This window comes from Hippocampus bargibanti, linkage group LG02 (genome assembly GCF_051943395.1).
Source record: "Hippocampus bargibanti isolate YZ-2025 linkage group LG02, ASM5194339v1, whole genome shotgun sequence".
NCBI classification, from domain to species: domain Eukaryota; kingdom Metazoa; phylum Chordata; class Actinopteri; order Syngnathiformes; family Syngnathidae; genus Hippocampus; species Hippocampus bargibanti.
In genome coordinates, this window is record NC_142735.1 from 1,257,234 (window position 1) to 1,272,702 (window position 15,469).

The window sequence follows — 15,469 nt, forward strand, 5'->3', positions numbered from 1 at the left end:
TTTAAATTAGCATTTTTTGGGACATTGCTGAGATTAAAATTTCCACTTAGACCGAAAAGTAACAAAACATTGGTCATTTTTACTCAAGGACGTACACCTGGCAGGTGTTTTTTTTTAGTAATCCAGTCCACCCACCACCCTGTCACGCAGTTGTACAGCTGAATAATTATTTCACACAAACCAATTGTACACAGATATGTACCCTGCATGAATGCATAGCCACACAAAAACAACACCTCCGTTGCTGATAGTGTTGACTCATTAGATTTCTCAGACTGTCTCTACTAAGAGATAAGTGAATGACAGCTTCTTCAGAAGGGTTGCGGGAACATGCAGTTCAACGCAGTAATGAATATAGATTGAAGCAGGGGCACAATGGAAAGATTTATAATTGAGCAAATACGATGTGACTTATTTCTATACATTTTGAACAGGATGTTGTGCTCAGCATTTTATGCAGGGGCGGAGTTACTTGGTGGCCAACGTGTGCCCCAGCCAGCCTGCCTGAGTAAATGTTTATCTTATTGACCTGCACACAGAATTCCATACAATACAATACTGTACATATTGATTAATATAGCACTTTAAAGAACAACCGACACCCCCGGGACAAGTTGTGTCCATAATTTGTAAAATCTCTACAAATGACTTCTACTGAGCGTATTTTACAAATATTCCACCGCGTATAGCTATATTTTACCTTTTAAGACTCGCTCTGAATATTCAGGAAGTCTTGTTTTTGAGTTGGTGACGAGTCTGTACGTGACGTCACGAAAGGACCGCCCCCTGACCGAAAAAAGACACATTGTAGCAGTCCTTCCATCACGTCAATGTATTTTGCTGTACATGTTTGGTCTGAGAACCGCGTTGCACCCAAAAGCCGCCAGAAGAGGGCATCCAAGCTCCATATATGGAATTTATCAGCCTGTGGAAGCGAAGGTGGCCACTGGAGGTCGCCATTTTGTGGCTCTCTTTTTTGGGTGAGTGATTTTCCCCCAATGTTGCCTCAAAATGACACATATAATTCTTTAATCGATTGCAATCATGTATGCTTTCCTCTTCAGAACTATTTGAATCATATTCATAACTGGATGTGTAACAAGAAAGCATATTCTCCGAATCTGAAGCCATTGTTTTGATTCCCAAGCAATGCAAGACGTCTTGGCGTGACGTCACGAACTGGGGGCGGGACTTTCTGAAAATGCCCAATTCACAGTGCAATTTTTTGCAGATTTTGGACACTTTAAGTCATTTTTATTGGTGTTTTGCATTTGAATAAAAATATCATCCTGCGTGTTTTGGGTATTTTAGATGCTATAACATGTTTTTCTGATGTCAGTTAGGAAACGAAAACATTGTGTCAGTTGTCCTTTAAAGGACAACCGACACCATTTTTTTTTGGACAAGTTGTGTCCATAACTTGTAAAATGACTTCAAATGACTTCTACGAAGCTATTTTACAAAGATTCCACGGCATATAGCTATATTTTACATTTTAAGACTATTGCTGAATATTCAGGGAGTCTTGTTTTCGAGTTGATGAGGATCCCCTAGGTGACGTCACGGACGGAACGCCTGTGACCGAGAAAGCGACACACATTGCATTTTGGGTACTTTTTTTCGTCTGAAAACGCCCAGTTGATCGCAAAATTAGAATGAAAACGACATAAATAATGCGATGGTGAATCGTTGTGTGTCGCAGCCAATTGCGGTAAGACGCATAAAGAAGGTGTAAGTTTACACAAATTCGCAGTGGACAAATCAGCCCATTTCTAATGGAGCTTGGGCGCCATCTTGTGCATTTTCTGGGCGCTACATTGGAGTCCAGACGGCTCGAATTAATATGGAAGGACTTCTTTAAACGATTGCAAACATGTATGCTTTCCTCTTCAGAACTATTTGAATCATATTCATAACTGGATGACAGACAACAAAGAATCTTCTCTGAATCTGAACTCTCTGAAGCCATTTTTTTGATTCTGCAGCAAGGCACTGTGTGACCAATAGTGACGTCACGAACAAGGGGGCGGGACTTTCTGAATCTGCCCAAATCCGAGATCATTTTGTGTTAGTTTTGGGACACTTTAAGTCATATTTATTGGTGTTTTGCATTTGACTAAAAATATCAGCCTGCATGTTTTGGATATTTGAGATGCTATAAAACGTGTTTCCGATGTCAGTTATGAAACAAAAAAATGGTGTCGGTTGTCCTTTAAGTGATATTTAGTCAAAGACAGTCTTCTCGATTTCAATACCACGCCTCTGGAAATCCCATGGCACAAGCACCAACATCCATAAACCATCAAAACATAGACATTTTAATAGGTTGCCACTTTCCCTGAACTGATCTCCTACCTAAGGATGACAGTTTAACAGGCTGTGTCTTCGCATTTACCCCAGATTTTCTGTGCTCCCATTGCGGGCCTTGTGTTCGGCCAACTAAGCATCGAACAGCATGAAACATGATAAAATGGTAATTTATCTTCTGTCTCTATCAGTATGATAGGGCCAGATTTCGCATATTGTTTGCGAAAGTCGAACTGTGTTACCTTGAGCACTCCACAGAAAAACAGTTTTTGCTCGGCCTTAGATGACATGACTGTCTTTGCAGGGATCCAACTGCAGGACTCAAACCGCACTCTCAGCATCCAGCGAGTTCGGGAAGAGGACGCTGGCCTTTACACCTGCACTGCCTGCAACCAGCGAGGCTGTGTGCACTCAACAGCCACCGTCCGCGTCATTGGTGATGCACGCAAATACACAAAATACACAAATACACACTTCCTCACTGCTGACGCACAGCTTAGACCGTTGAAGTAATTGTGTGAACAATTCAATAGGTGTGCGCTAGTCGGCTTTATGGGTAATTGATCGTATTGATGATTTGCTCAATGGGACACCTTAATGATGAAATGACATTGTGTCATCATAATGCACGTTATCAATTGACTGGTTTAAAATGGCGCCCTCTCGAGCAAAGGTTCTTAACCTCGGTTCGATCGAACCCTCGGGGTTCGCTGAGTCACTTTCCCGGGTTCGATGGAGCCTCAGCTAAGGAGGTTAAGGCACAGGTGACTCAATATGTTAACTAGTTATGAAACGCACGCTTGGCAGTCACATGATATTGAAATGGAGTTCGCTTAGTCGTCAACGTGTGACTGTCGTGATGGTTCATTGTACAATTAAGGGGAAAAATGTCTACTTATCTCTTGAAATGTTATTTACTTATATTGTTTTAATAACTGTGTTTTTAATATACAGTGATACCTTGGCTTACAAACTTAATTGGTTCCCAGACAGAGTGTGTAAGGCGAAAACTTTGTATCCCAAAAATTAATTTCACATAGGAAACCATTAAAATGAGAATAATCCGTTCCCAGGTCCCCATAAAACATAATTTTCTACTTTCCAATTTTCTAAGCTTTAAAACTACACAAAATATACCTTATTTTATGTATAATAAATGTGCTAATATAGCACATTTATTAAAAAGTGTCCCAGTATCCCATAGGAAACCATTAAAATGAGAATAATCCGTTCCCAGGTCCCCATAAAACATAATTTCTACTTTCTAATTTTCTAAGCCTTAAAACTACACAAAATATACCTTATTTTATGTATAATAAATGTGCTATGGTATTATATTTAAAGAAATAAACTGTACTTTATAATAAAGTCATTTTATTGACCTTTGTGATGGTCGTTGTTGACTTGATGGAATAGAGTGGCCAGTTTCATCAGCATTAAACACTTGATGAGGAACGTAGCCTTCGTCTTTCACCATCTTGAGGAATAATCCCCAGTAGGTGCTTTTTCTGTGATAATTTTATCTAGTTCCTCATCAATTCTGTTCTGTTTAGCTAGGTTGATAGCTTTTTGCATCAAGTGTATAGATGGCTTGTGCGGGTTTTTGTGAAGCCTGATTGATGGGATATTTTAACCTTGCAGTCTACACTCTGCCTTTGAACTATCAAAGTTGAAACTCTCACTGTTGTCTGCCTGTCTATTTAATGTTTAAACCACCCCTCCCCCCTCACTGCTGCATTCTTGACCAATCACGTGGCTTTAACCGAAGACTGGGGGCGGGAAATAGAAGACAAAAACAGTCGGATACCATTTTGTTGTTAGAACAGGCTCGTTCGCGAACGACATATCACTCATTGAGGCAGCTCCGTGTACGAAAAAAAGTTTGTATGCCAAGGTAACATTTTCATAAATGTAACGTTCGTAAACCGAAAGGTTCGGAAGCCAAGGGGTTCATAAACCGTGGTATCACTGTCCCTCTAAAAAAGTGAAGAACCACTGCTATGATATGACGACACTGACAAATTGTAAGGTAATAACACAGTTAGTTCCTGTAATTTTATGTTTCTTAAATATATATATATATCCACAAATAAAAATATTGCAAAATAGAATAATAAAATTTCAGGGTGAAATTGCTGCCATCAAAAGTCATTGATATGCTCATTGATATCCAATTAGTGCTTATAGTGAGCTTGGATTCTTACTGCATTAGGGCTCATATATTTTTCCCCTTTTCTTAATATGATACAGGTACTGTAAAAGCATACAAAGGGTGCTTTTAATACAGGTCACGGATGCAAAATATATTTTTTCTTTTCTTTTTTTCTGGATGGAGAATGCATTCTTCATGGGCACACATACCTCAAGATCCTGTGCACGCATCTCCTCGGTATAATGAATTATTCCGGCACAGCAGCACGCAGAGGCCTTCATTCAGCATAACGGCAGCAATGTTAAACCTCTGAGGAAAAAAAGTAAAAAAGAAAAAAGAAATTCTAATCCCTCCTAAATGACTTGACACTGGCATTCAATTGAAAAAACAAATGACGCAAGCAGGAAAGAAGTTGAGATTACTCTCAACTGAATGAGTTAACATTCACTGCCAGACGATGTGCAAAAACTCCAGTGCCAGGTTTTTTGTCATTTCCTTCTCAAATCCCACGATCCACGGAATATTGAGATTTAGGACTACATAAACGTTCGATACAGTGTTAGAAACCATAGACTGTCTTCTTTTATTGAAAAAAAAAAAAAAGAGTTAATTCCGAAATTATATGGATCTGGAGTTATATGAGCTTGAAATGGGGGAGGCTGTGCAAAATACAATGCATTATATTTATAATCATAATAATATTTTTTGTTGTCCTAAAACTCAATATTCTGTGGGTCCTGGAATTCGAGTGACAATGACAAAAACACTGGCACTGGAGTGGACACATTTTTGCACATGTCTGGCAGCGAATGAATTAATCCCATCCAAACATTCACAGTAGTGTGTACCCTCCTGGCCTCATTTTTTTTATTTTATCTTGGGGACGGACCAGAAGGGGAAATCAAGGTGCCCATTGTCAGATTGTCGCCGCAGGTTACCGGTTGCCCATCCCTGAGACACCTCTTCTATCTTTCTGCTCAGGTTCCAATGATAAGACCAACGTGGAGATCCTAATACTCATTGGAACCGGAGCCATTGCTGTGTTCTTCTGGGTGCTGCTCATCCTCATCTTCTGCAATGTGAAACGGGTCAGTGTCAGAAATGTTCGATCGGACACTGTGGACGAAGGCTCGGACAAAGACAGATTGTCTTTACTGCCGGCAGGAGACGTAGCCATTCATGACAGACGCCTGAATTCTGCAGCCCTCTGCCAAGCTATTTATTGAGAGTACATGCAAATTAAAGTGATACATTAGTAAAACATAGTTTTCTTCATTATAATACCACGCCTCTGGACGTTCTGAGCGCAAACAGCTGTAAGCAAAAAAACATTGTCTCTTCCATGAATTGATAAATTTGTAACCTGGCTAATGAGCTCATCCTGTGAAGGAGTTTTAAGTCGAAATTGCTTCGGTGATAAAGGAGTTTCCCAAGTCCTAAATTCTGTCCAAGGCCAGATCTCTTCGATGAAGATGACAGTTTAACTCTCTGTGTCTGTTGACCTCAGATTGACCACAGGTTGTCTGTGCTTCAATAGTGTATTTGAGTCACAGATGTTGACTAAGCATATAACAGCATGAAACGTTTAAATATAGTAATTTCTTATTCTCTATCAGTCAGGCACCCCCCCTGCTTTTTCCACCGCTGTGTTTCTGTCATTCTGTATTTGCGGGACAGAATGAGGACGACACTTTTTAACACCTGACTCACACATAAAAACGCCTTTTTGATCGTTGCCATTTGCTCTGGTGGCTTCCAAAGTCTCCTCGGAGTCCAATTCTGCTATACAGTGATACCTTGCCTTCCGAACTTAATTGGTTCCCAGACAGAGTGTGTAAGGCAAAAAGTGTGTATTCCAAAAATTAATTTCCCATAGGAAACCATTAAAATGAGAACAATCCGTTCCCAGGTCCCCATAAAACATAATTTTCTACTTTCTAATTAAAACTACACGAAATATACCTTATTGTATGTATAATAAATGTACCATGGTGTTATAATTGAAGAAATAAACTGTACTATATAATAAAGTCATTTTATTTACCTTTGTGATGGTTGTTGATGGCTTGATGGAATGGAGTGGCCAGTTTCCTCAGTATTAAACACTTGATGAGGAACATAGCCTTCTTCTTTCACCATCTTGAGGAATTCATAAATTTAATGTTCGTAAACCGAACCAACCATCACTGTATTGGAGCTATTTAGGAGAAGCATGAAGACTCCCAAATTGCCTTTTATTTCCTTTTTTTGCTCAGTTTGTCACGAATGACATCACCTCACAGCTGTTCTGCAGCAAGATGGTGTCATCAGTGGGAATACTCAGCATGACCTTTCATTTTTCATTTCCAGCTCACTGCAACTACATCCTATCTTTTCCTCAGATCAACCCAGCAGATATTAAAACGGGCTATCTGTCAATCATCATGGACCCTTTGGAGGTCCCTTTGGATGAACAGTGTGAATATCTGCCTTATGACTCCTCCCAGTGGGAAATCCCACGAGACCAACTCCGACTGGGTGAGTGGGATGAACACACCACAAATGTATCCTGAGATGATGACGCTAACAGGTGGCAACGGCGCACGAGGGAAAAAACAAGGCGAGACTACATGGATGAAAAATCAAATTAGTTTTCCATTTCCAATTGTTTGTGGCCGACTTTAAATTGCAGACTGCCAAGAAAAGTGTGAATGTTTTAATATTGCAATTGCTCCCTTCACGGATCTTAAAAACACCCCGAGGAAAACCCGCATCTGCTCCGCGACTGCAACGCACTGCGGTGTTCTATTTTCCGCGCCCTGTTGTAATTTGTCTGTCTTGCCTGCCAGATGCATTTACATTTTGTAAATCCTTCGTTCCGAACCTATTTTTAAGGGTGCTGACATTGCTCCAGTAAATAACAATGGCTCTAAATATTGTTGTCTGTTTGGTATTCCTCCACATAGGGAAGGTTTTAGGCCACGGTGCCTTCGGAAAGGTAATCGAGGCCTCAATCTACGGGATCAGCAAGAGCGCACGTCTGGACACTGTCGCTGTCAAGATGCTAAAAGGTTAGATTCCTCTCTTCATTAGGGATACAGTGATACCTCAGTTTACGAACTTAATTTGTTCCCAGAAAGTGTGTGTAAGGCGAAAAGTTCGCCTGACCAACATTTATTTACCATAAGAAACCATTAAAAATGAGAATAATCTGTTCCCAGGCCCCCATGAAACATAATATTCTACTAAATAAGTGTCAGAGATGTTCGATCAGACACTGTGGACGAAGGCTCGGACCAAGAAAGACTATCATTACTACCGGCAGGAGACGTAGTCATTCATGACAGACGCCTGAATTCTGCAGCCCTCTGCCAAGCTATTTATTGAGAGTACAGCGAGACCTCAATTTACAAACACCTTATCTTAAAAAACTTTTCGTCTTACAAACGTCAAATTTATGAAAATTAAACCTTATAAGCACTATTTTCATAATACACACCCACCACGGCTGGCGGAGGGATTTTCGGCGAAAGCACACGACCGAACAGCACCAGAGGTTAAGTTACCAACAGTCCATATGGAAGGTGACTCTCCTTCCATAAGCCATCAACGACTATCAAACAGGTAAATAAAACTTTATTTTACAGCACAGTTTATTTCTTTAATTACAGTCCTCATGTAATGTGCCTCTCTTTCCAAACAGCAATTCCCTTTGACCTTCGACCTCCAACGCCTTTCCATCAAGCCATAAATGACCATCACAAATGTAAATAAAGTTACTATAATACAATGCAGTGTATTTCTTGCATTACAATACAATAGCAAATGTATTATACATAGAATAAGGTATGTTGTGTGTAGTTTTAAGGCTTATTTAGTTGAAAAGTATATTTTATGGAAACCCGGGAACGGATTATTGCCATTTTAATGGTTTCCCATGGGATTTTTTTTTTTTTTGGAGATACACACTTTTCGACTTACACACTCTGTCTGAGAACCAATTAAGTTCATAAGTTGAGGTCTCACTGTATATGCAAATTAAAGTGATTCATTAGTAAAACATAGTTTTCTTGATTAGAATACCACACCTCTTGAGTTCTAAGCACGAACAGCTGTGAGCAATCAAACATTGTCAGTTCCATGAACTGATAAATTTGTAACCTGGCAAATGAGCTCTTCTTGTGAAGGAGTTTCAAGTCCTAAATTCTGTCCAACGCCAGATCTCATAGATAAAGATGACAGTTTAACAAGCTGTGTCTGTTGACCTCAGATTGACCCCAGGTTGTCTGTGCTTCAATTGTGTATTCGAGTCACACATGTTGACAAAGGATATAACAGCATGAAACTTAAATATGATAACTTCTTATTCTCCATCAATAAGCCTTAAAACTACACAAAATATACTTTATTTTATGTATAATAAATGTGTTATTGGATTGTAATTAAAAAAATAAACTGTACTGCATAATAAAGTCGTTTTATTTACTTTTGTGATGGCCGTTGATGTTGTTGCCTCTTGATGATATCCGAGTGAAATTGCCGTGCTTTCTCAGCGACAATACCCTCACTCACACTGTCCCCTGCTAGCTACTTTTCATTAATCTATCTCAACAGAAGTTTTTCAACCTCTTCTATTGCCTGAGACCGTTGCTTAGACAACACAGAAAAACGCATAGCCACACATAGCAATACTCAACTTAGCATACTGGTAATGGGACGCTAACTCACACAAACATACACCTCGTTCATGTTTTTTGATGATCTTCTTCTGCTCAACCATAATTTTCTTTTGTGTCTTCTTCCGCTTAACACTAGCCTGTGGTGGGGTAAATTTTGGTCCCATAATAGCAAAAGTACTCCACTTGATAACTAACCACGTCTGCACCCAAAGAAAGTGGCTGTGGACAACTAGTCCGCCACCCACTGCGGCGCTGTGTGGTTTGGTTCGTCCGCCGAAAACTAGTTCATATGCCAAGATTATATTCACGCGGATTTAATGTTCATAAGGCGAAAAGTTTGTGAGCTAAAGCGTTCGTAAGCCGAGGTATCACTATATTCTGTTTTTGAGTGAAATCTAAGGAAGAGCCTAAAAGGGATTAAAAACCTTTACAGGTGTCCTCAATTCGACCTTTTCTAAGCTTTTGGGTGCACGCGTCCAAATGGTTTTGTACTTTTTGCACAAGTTGCTTTTTTTCCAGTTAGGAGATTAGCTGCAAAAATTCACAACAGATGTTTGATACTTGAACCGAGCAATAAATGTCTCGTGTGCTTCAACTAAAGCTGGTGTTTAACGAGTCGTCCTCGTCATGCTACTCGCATTTTGACATGATAAGACCAACACATCACCGAACAATAGATCAACCGTACCTTGCCATTGCGATGCTTAAAAACAAGACCTTCTCAAACAGAAGTGGTCAGCTTAGAGAGTCACTGAGTGTCATTAGCAGTGACTGAAAGATGTAGTAGTGGACGTCCTTTGGGGACATCTATTCCTGATGAGACACTACATTGTGTACTTTACCCCGAGAAACTGGATTCTGAATGCCACTTAACGGACAACCGAAACCATTTTTTTGGTTTCCTAACTGACGTCAGAAAAACGTTCTATAGCATCTAAAATACCCCAAACATGCAGGCTGATATCAATAAAAATGAGTTAAAGTGTCCCAAAACTACTTCAAATTGACAATTTGAATAAATTGCGAGTTTCACAAGGTCCCGCCCCTTGTTCGTGACGTCACACCAGGACGTCTTGCCTTGCTCTTGAATAAAAAAAATGGCTTTAGATTCGAAGAAGATGCTTTCTAGTTACTCATCCAGTTATGAATATGATTAAAATAGTTCTGAAGAGGAAAGCATACATGTTTGCAATCGATTAAATAAGTCCTCCCGTATCGATTCGAGCTGTCAGGACTCCAATGTAGCGTCCCAGAAAATGCACAAGATGGCGCCCAAGCTCCATTGGAAATGGGCTGATTTGTCCGCTGGGAATTTGTGTCAACTAGTATCAAATAGTAGTATTGGTGCAACACACAACGATTCACCATCGCGTTATTTATGTGTTTTTCCTTCTAATTTCGCCATCAACATGAAGTTTTCAGACCAAACAAAGTACCCAAAATGCATTGTGTGTCGCTTTCTCGGTCAGGGGAGTTCCAGACGTGACGTCACGGTAGGCACTTGTCCGAAGGCGTCGTTTGTCCTTTAACAACAACAACTGACACCTGCGGACAATTTGTGTCCATAATTTTTAAAATCACTTCAAATGACTTCTACTGAGCGTATTTTACAAAGATTCCACGGCATATAGCTATATTTTACGTTTTAAGACTCGCACTGAATATTCAGAAAGTCTTGTTTTCAAGTTGATGACGATCCCCGAAGTGACGTCACTAAAGGAACGGCCGTGACCGAGAAAGTGACACACAATGCATTTTGGGTACTTTTTTTCGTCTGAAAACTTTGTGTTGATGGTGAAATTAGAAGGAAAACGACTTAAATAACGCGATGGTGAACCGTTGTGTGTCGCAGTTAATTGTTGGTAACACGCATAAAGGTGTAAGTTTGCACAAATTCCCAGTGGACAAATCAGCCCATTTCCAACGGAGCTTGTGCGCCATCTTGTGCATTTTCTGGGCGCTACATTGGAGTCCAGATCTTCACCGATTTCATCGCTTGCAGACGGCGCGAATTGATACGGAAGGGCTTCGTTAATCGATTGCAAACATTTAAGCTTTCATTTTCAGAACTGTTTGAATCATATTCATAACTGGATGAGTAACAAGAAAGCATCTTCTCTGAATTTGAACTCTCTGAAGCCATTGTTTTGATTCTGGAGCAAGGCAGTGTGGACCAATGGTGAATCTGCCCAGATCCGAGCTAATTTTGTGGCAGTTTTGGGATACTTTAAGTCATTTTTATCGGTTTATTTGCAAATATCAGCCTGCGTGTTTTGGGTATTTTAGATGCTATAAAACGTTTTTCTGATGTCAGTTAGGAAACAAAAAAAATGGTGTCGGTTGTCCTTTAACTCGAGTCATGTTTAAAGGGAGGTGAGAGGCAATCCGAGTGTCACATCTAACCATTCAAATCCATTCCAATCACCTGCAATGGTACGAGAACACACCATTGGGCGCAGGTTTTATCATCTCTCATGGGCCAGAGAGCAATTACGTTGGGTGAGGGACCGACGGGCCTCAGTGTTGTTCTCGAGATGAAAGTCAATTTGCGGTGATCAGAAATGATGGCCATGTAATGCATCAGCCGCTTTTTTCCAGAGACAGACAGGTTTTTGCTGATGGGGGTTTTTCAAACTATGCAAGTGTTTCAAGTTGGTAAAGCTCTGCCCTACATTTTGTGAATGACAAGCCCATACTAGCTGAAGGGGCCGGTGTATATCAATTGAGTCTGTCTGTCTGTCTGTTTGTCTGTTCATGTATCTAGTTGCTAGCTAGCTAGCCATCGATGTAGCTAGCTACCTATCGATGTATCTAGCGATGTATCTAGCTAGCAATGTATCTAGCTAGCTAGCTAGCTAGCGATGTAGCTATCTCGCTAGCTATAATGTATCTAGCTAGCTATAGTTGTATCTATTTAGCTAGCTTTCGATTTATCTATCTAGCTAGCTATCCATGTATCTATCTAGCTAGCTATCGATGTATCTATCTAGCTAGAGCTTTCGATGTATCTAACTAGAGCTATCGATATATCTATCTAGCTAGGTATCGATGTATCTAGCTAGCTAGATAGATACATCGATAGCTATCAATGTATCTATTCATCGATACCTACATAGCTAGATAGATATATCGATAGCTAGTTAGTTCCATAGATACACCGATAGCTATCGATGTATCTATGTAGCTATCTAGCCATTGATGAATCTATTTATCTAGCTATCCAGCTATCGATGTATCTATCTATCTAGCTATCTGTAGCTATTGATGTACTTATGTAGCAAGCTAGCCAGCTATCTATCTATCTATCTATCTATCTATCTATCTATCTATCTATCTATCTATCTATCTATCTATCTATCTATCTATCTATCTATCTATCTATCTATCTATCTATCTATCTATCTATCTGGCAATGTGGAATGATTGCTAGATAGATACATCGATAATTAGCTACATAGATAGCTATCGATGTATCTATCTAGCTATCTGTATCTATCAATGTACTTAACTAGCCAGCTATCTATCTATCTATCTATCTATCTATCTATCTATCTATCTATCTATCTATCTATCTATCTATCTATCTATCTATCTATCTATCTATCTATCTATCTATCTATCTATCTGGCAATGTGGAATGATTGCTAGATAGATACATCGATAGCTATCTATGTAGCTAATTATTGATGTATCTATCTAGCTATCTGTATCTATCAATGTACTTAACTAGCTAGCTCGCCAGCTATCTATGCGCCAAGGTGGAATCATTGGTGGAATGCATTTTAATGTGAAGTATTTTTGACTTAACATTTTCTAAGGTGGATTGACAGACAAATCGATTAATTCTATGAGGCAAATTAAATAAATATGGTCCAAGGCAAGATCAAACTCCCACCCAAGCGTGACATTTTTAGACGGATGCACTGCCTAATAATGTGCATTCAAGCCTGATATTAAATGCCGGCATGTAATAATAATAATACAGTAAAGTCTCGTTATATCGATATGGGATATATCGATAGTCCCGGTTATATCGATACTATTTCTATGCACACACGGAGAAAATTACATGCAAACAGGGTCGGATATATCGATAGTCCCGGTTATATCGATATTTTTTCGGACTCCCTTGAATATCGATATAACGAGACTTTACTGTAATAATAATAATAATAATAATAATAATAATAATAATACATTTTATTTATAAGCGGCTTTCAAACCTCTCAAAGACACTTTACAATCACAAATAACAAGAGATATAACTATATAATGTATGCATACTTGTGTATGCAACATCATTCTACAAAGTAAGCTAGACTTGCCTGTCTGTCTATAAAGTGTACCGAATATGGACCTGGGAAATGGACGTATGACAATTAAATTGTTTTAAAAAAAAAAGAAAAAGGCGCCTCACAAAAGAAAACCTTATTCCATTTTATTAGGAATCATAGTTGATCTTTATGTACATTTAGGCTTCACAAGTAGTGAACAATGTTCTCTTAGTGGTATACGGCAATTTGTACTATTCAGAAGAACACTGATTGTTTCTTTTAATGGAAATTACTTTTTTTTTTAATACCCAAAGGGATTTACTGTACTGTCAACCAAAGATACTCGATGAACAAGTGAAATGATTGCATAGCTTTGCCGACGCTGTTTGATGAGCAGCAGTTAAGTCTAATGGAACTTTTTTTCAACAAAACTCCAAGACCGTGCGTCTTGCGTATGTCATGTGACGCGGTCGTCTGCATGAAGTTGTGTGGGTGGACCAAGTTGGTTAGTAAATGTGACATTGGAGGTAGAATTAAGCACATTTCTCTTCTCAGAGCCAAGAACAGTGATACCTTGCCTTACGAACTTAATTGTTTTCCAGACAGAGTGTGTAAGGCGAAAAATGTGTATCCCAAAAATTAATTTCCCATAGGAAACCATTAAAATGAGAATAATCCGTTCCCAGGTTCCCAATTTTCTAAGATTTAAAACACAAAATATACCTTATTTTCTGTATAATAAATGTGCTATGGTGTTATAATTAAAGAAATAAACTGTACTATGTAATAAAGTTGTTTTATTGACCTTTGTGATGGTCGTTGATGGCTCGATGGAATGGAGTGGCCGGTTTCATAAGCATTAAACACTTGATGACGAATGTAACCTTCTTCTTTCACCATGAATGTTCCCTTGTAGGTGCTTTCTATGTGATAATTGTACCTAGTTCCTCATCAATTGTGTTGTGCTTAGCTGGGTTGATAGCTTTTTGCATCAAGTGTACAGATGGTTATTTGTGGAGCCTGATTGATGGGATATTTTAACCTTGCAGTCTACACTCTGCCTTTGATCTATCAAAGATGAAATGAGTCCAAATGTCACTGTTTTCTATCCATTTTATGAGTTTCTCTCTCTGTCGTCTGCCTGTCTCTTTAATGCTTAAACCACTTCCACTCACTGCTGTTGTCTTGACCAATCACGTGGCTTTAACCGAAGACTGGGGGGGTGGGGAATAGAAGACAAAAAAAATTTGGCTGCCATTTTCTTTTTTGGAGAATGGCTTCTTTTAACCGAGGTGGCGTTGAATAGAGGGCAAACACAGTCGGCTGCCATTTTCTTGTTAGAACGGGCTCATTCGCGAACGACACATCACTCATTGCGGCAGCTCCGTGTGTATCCCGAAAAATAGTTTGTATGCCAAGGTAAAATTTTCATAAATTTAACGTTCGTATACCTAAAAGATCGTAAGCCAAGGGGTTCGTAAAACCGAGGTATCACTGTATGTTTACTTTCCATTCTGTGCTTTCAGACGGAGCCACGGCTAGCGAGCACAAAGCTTTAATGTCCGAGCTGACCATCCTCATTCACATCGGCAACCATCTGAATGTCGTCAACCTGTTAGGAGCCTGCACCAAACCAAATGGTTGGTTAGTTTACATTAATACGCCCTGTGCCGTTTGTTTTCCCATTGTTGGAACAGATGGTTTGTCTATGCGGGAACTCATTACTGTTAGTTGTCCCTTGGTAAGCTCACAGCTAACTTCCTTTTTTGGTTTCTCCCCAGTGTCACTTATGCCTAAAGCACAAACAAGTCTGTTAAGGATATTATATAATCATAACAGGGGAGTGCAGCAAAGTTCTTGGGTTCTTTGGTGTCATGTTGGGTGTGAGATGTATTTTTTCACCAGTTAGGAAAGCAAGAGCAATATTTGCACTGCATTTTTTAAAAAAAGGAGTCGGTCTCATTTGTTTTTGTCTGAATAGGCCCCCTGATGGTGATTGTGGAATACTGCAAGTATGGGAATCTGTCCAACTTCCTGCGAGCAAAGAGAGAGTTTTTCCTCCCTTATAGGGTAACCTA

The 15,469-nt window shown here is 39.4% G+C and overlaps 1 protein-coding gene across 3 annotated transcripts in view; it reads left to right on the forward strand.

Annotated features, from left to right (window-relative positions):
• flt4 (fms related receptor tyrosine kinase 4) overlaps positions 1-15,469 on the forward strand; it is a 131,461-nt gene that overhangs the window by 98,747 nt on the left and 17,245 nt on the right. For all 3 annotated transcript variants that reach the window (XM_089019788.1, XM_089019773.1, XM_089019781.1), the window contains 6 exons: positions 2,612-2,743; positions 5,441-5,547; positions 6,841-6,976; positions 7,405-7,509; positions 14,918-15,031; positions 15,373-15,461. In XM_089019788.1, the coding sequence (XP_088875914.1) occupies positions 2,612-2,743; positions 5,441-5,547; positions 6,841-6,976; positions 7,405-7,509; positions 14,918-15,031; positions 15,373-15,461 (683 nt within the window). The remainder of the gene's footprint in view (positions 1-2,611; positions 2,744-5,440; positions 5,548-6,840; positions 6,977-7,404; positions 7,510-14,917; positions 15,032-15,372; positions 15,462-15,469) is intronic.